The sequence below is a fragment of the Trypanosoma conorhini genome (genome assembly GCF_003719485.1).
Source record: "Trypanosoma conorhini strain 025E chromosome Unknown Tco_14.4_contig_01310, whole genome shotgun sequence".
Taxonomy (NCBI): domain Eukaryota; phylum Euglenozoa; class Kinetoplastea; order Trypanosomatida; family Trypanosomatidae; genus Trypanosoma; species Trypanosoma conorhini.
Window position 1 is genome coordinate 1 of NW_021705416.1, and position 2,817 is coordinate 2,817.

Below are 2,817 nucleotides of genomic sequence, written 5' to 3' on the forward strand. Positions count from 1 at the left end.
TCCTCCCCTTCGCCCTCGGGAAACCCCAAGACGTGGCTCCACCTCGCCTTGAGCACAGAGTCGTAGAAGCCCTCCGGCAACGGCCGTCTGGCAATTCCTTCACCCGCCACGCCCTTTCGAGTACCTCCGCCACCTCAAGGGCGGCGTTGAGTTTTGACCTTGTAATAGCAGCAACGATGCCCTTCTGATGAAAGTCCTTCCATTGACCGAGAGAATACACGCCTTGCCTTATAAGATTGCGTGCGTCCGCATGTAGATTACGTGCGTCCGCATGTAGATTGCGTGCGTCCTCCCGGCGCTGACACTCTGTCTGGTACTCTGGTGAATTAAGAATTCTTCCAAGGAGCCGCTCGTCACTGATGAAATCCACAGGCCTACGCGCAAACACCCCCATCATCACATTGCGGCCTTCGAGCACGAAATTGGGATCAACGTATCTCCTGATGAAGTCGTTTAGCGTCATTTGTTCAGTAGCATCTACTCCCTCAATCCGTAGCACTTCCTCCACGGTACTGTAAAGAGCCCACTGTGGCCCCGCAGGTGCTTCTTCCATCCTTCTGCGCTGTGCAGGGGGTTGATCGGAACCGCCGCTGTCGGACCCCGACCTCCACCGACGCTGCGCATTAGTGGCGGGGCTCTCCGCAGCAGCGTGAGTTTCTTCTTCGCTTCTTTCAGTCATTGTTTCTTGATTTTCTTACTTTGTTGTAGGTGTTGTTGTCTTGCGCTGCGGCTGCACACCAACCGCCTGCCAAAGAGAGAATGCAAGGGGAAGAGAAACAAAAAGATAGGCACACAGACACACGACCCCACGCAGCCACATTCAGCAATAGAGAGAGGGAGAGAAGGCCACCGCAGCCCACACGGTGCGGGGCACACGCAGTACGCGGCGCACGCCACACCTCAGCTTCCCGCGCAATGGGTGCGGTCAACCAAAGCGCACAAACACAAATAAATTAAAAACAAACCCCGTAAAGTTAAGCCGAAGCGTGGGGGCGCGTCCACCGAGCAGTGGGGACGCGCAGCGACACGTGGGGCGACCAGCACACACACACACCATCTCTCTCTCTGCTCCCACACAGCCCAATCCAGGAAGAGATAGAGAAGAAGCAAGAGGCCGACAAAAAAAAGAAAAAAAGAAAATGAAAAAGCCCATGTGTATTGAATGCGGCAGCAAAGACAGCCGTCGTGTCCCGCGGCGGAACAGTCACCGACCCACCCTCGCCCCCCTCAGAGTGCAGTGACTTCCCCTTCCCCGCCCACAGCAACAGACCCGAGCATCTGTGCATTTATGTGATGCCGGGATTTGTCTTCTTCATACACATTATTGTTTTGCCCCACACAGCTTCCACGCAAAACAAGTCCGCCCAACACACAGGTATCAGTTTAGCGGCCACTCGCAAGCAAAGCAAAGCAAGAGTTGTTATTTTCCACCCTTCAAAAAGCAAACAAGGGTAGCGCAGTGAGTGAGTGCATTGTATTATTACTTCTACTACTGCTTCACTGCGGCCTGAGTGCGGGGCTCCACGGGGGGGCGCTCAGGTGTGTGTGTGTGTATATATTCATTACTCCCCCGCCGCAATATGTTCGCGCCCAGCCGCAGTTCCTGCCACGGCTCAAGACGGCAGCATCGCCACCGCGGCCGCGGCGGCCACGGCGAGCAGCACAAAGTGACTGCAGCCAACAGCCGCAGCAGCCGCACCGGCGTCGCCTCCGAGTTGCTGCGCCGCCCCGTCAAGTTTCTTCTGCACGGCGCTGCCATTGACGGATGCCGTCGGTGTCGGGGTGGGCGGCGCAGGCACATCGGGGGCCGCAGAAGCTGCTCCCGCCGCCTCCTCCGCCGCCTCCTCCGCGTCACTTTCTTTTGCGGCAACGGCCTCGTCCGGTGAGGGGGCGGCGTCAGCTGGGGGCGGCGAGGCTGCAGCGGAGTGAGCAGGACCGCCAGGCCCATTTTCGGTCTCCTGCGTCTCAGCAGCCGGCAATGTGCCGGGCCCAACCTCCGCTGCAGCCTTTGGATTGGAAAGATCGCCCCCCGCAGCTCCAGAAGACAACTCTGCAGGCTGTGACTCAAGTGACGGAGTATCCTCCGCCTCCTCTTTTTCCTTCTTTTTGTGCTCCGCTGCATCTTCCTTTTGTTTCTCCTCGGCGTCTCCGTTAGCCCCCTCCTCAACGCGCGGAATGACGAGGCTGCTGCCGTTGGCGGCGATGGTGCACACCTCGGCGTACTTGGGGCACTTTAGCTTCCCGCCCTTCAGATGATCATTTGCCACCACCGTGACTTCCTTTCCCTCGGGGCATGGCACAGGCTCCTTGGCGCCGAGGTACTTCACCTTCACTGTGCCGCCCTCACACAACACCTGTGCGCACGCCCCCGCGATTTTCTTACCGCCGTCGCCACCCTTGACCTGCAGCGCTTCCGCATCCAGGCACCACGAGCCAGTGCCAGTCAGCGACCCAGGGAGGGTTTCCGCAGTTGCGCCTGTACACGTGTTGGGCGTTTCCCCAGTCAATATGTCATAAAACGACGTCGAAATAACAGGGCAGACGTCCTTATAGTACAAGCTCCCCTTGGACTCAACGATGTGTCCGGTGCACGTCCCGACGTGACGGCGGTCAGAGGAGCAGCGGAACGTCGCTTTGTCCTCCTTATTGCAGAACATGTGAGGGTACCTGGTGGCGAGGTTCTTGATATCCACGCACTTCTTCTGCAGGAACTCGCAGCCGACGTTCTTGCCCCAGCTCATCAGTTCCGCCATGCTCCAATTTGCGCGGTAGTAGCCGAGGTCCGCAAACACCGCCAGCGTCAGCGCCGTGTAGTAG

The 2,817-nt window shown here is 58.3% G+C and overlaps 2 protein-coding genes across 2 annotated transcripts, besides 1 other annotated feature; both read right to left on the reverse strand.

The window, feature by feature from the left end:
- Positions 1–553, reverse strand: Tco025E_09826 (retrotransposon hot spot (RHS) protein; the record flags this gene model as incomplete). The annotated part of the gene is made up of 1 exon (XM_029376633.1): positions 1–553. A coding segment is annotated over one exon (553 nt), but the record flags the coding sequence as incomplete, so codon positions are not given.
- A 534-nt stretch (positions 554–1,087) lies between these two features.
- Positions 1,088–1,148: a sequence feature (A-rich).
- Positions 1,149–1,613: 465 nt separating this feature from the next.
- Positions 1,614–2,817, reverse strand: Tco025E_09827 (surface protease GP63; the record flags this gene model as incomplete). Its single annotated transcript, XM_029376634.1, has 1 exon — positions 1,614–2,817. A coding segment is annotated over one exon (1,204 nt), but the record flags the coding sequence as incomplete, so codon positions are not given.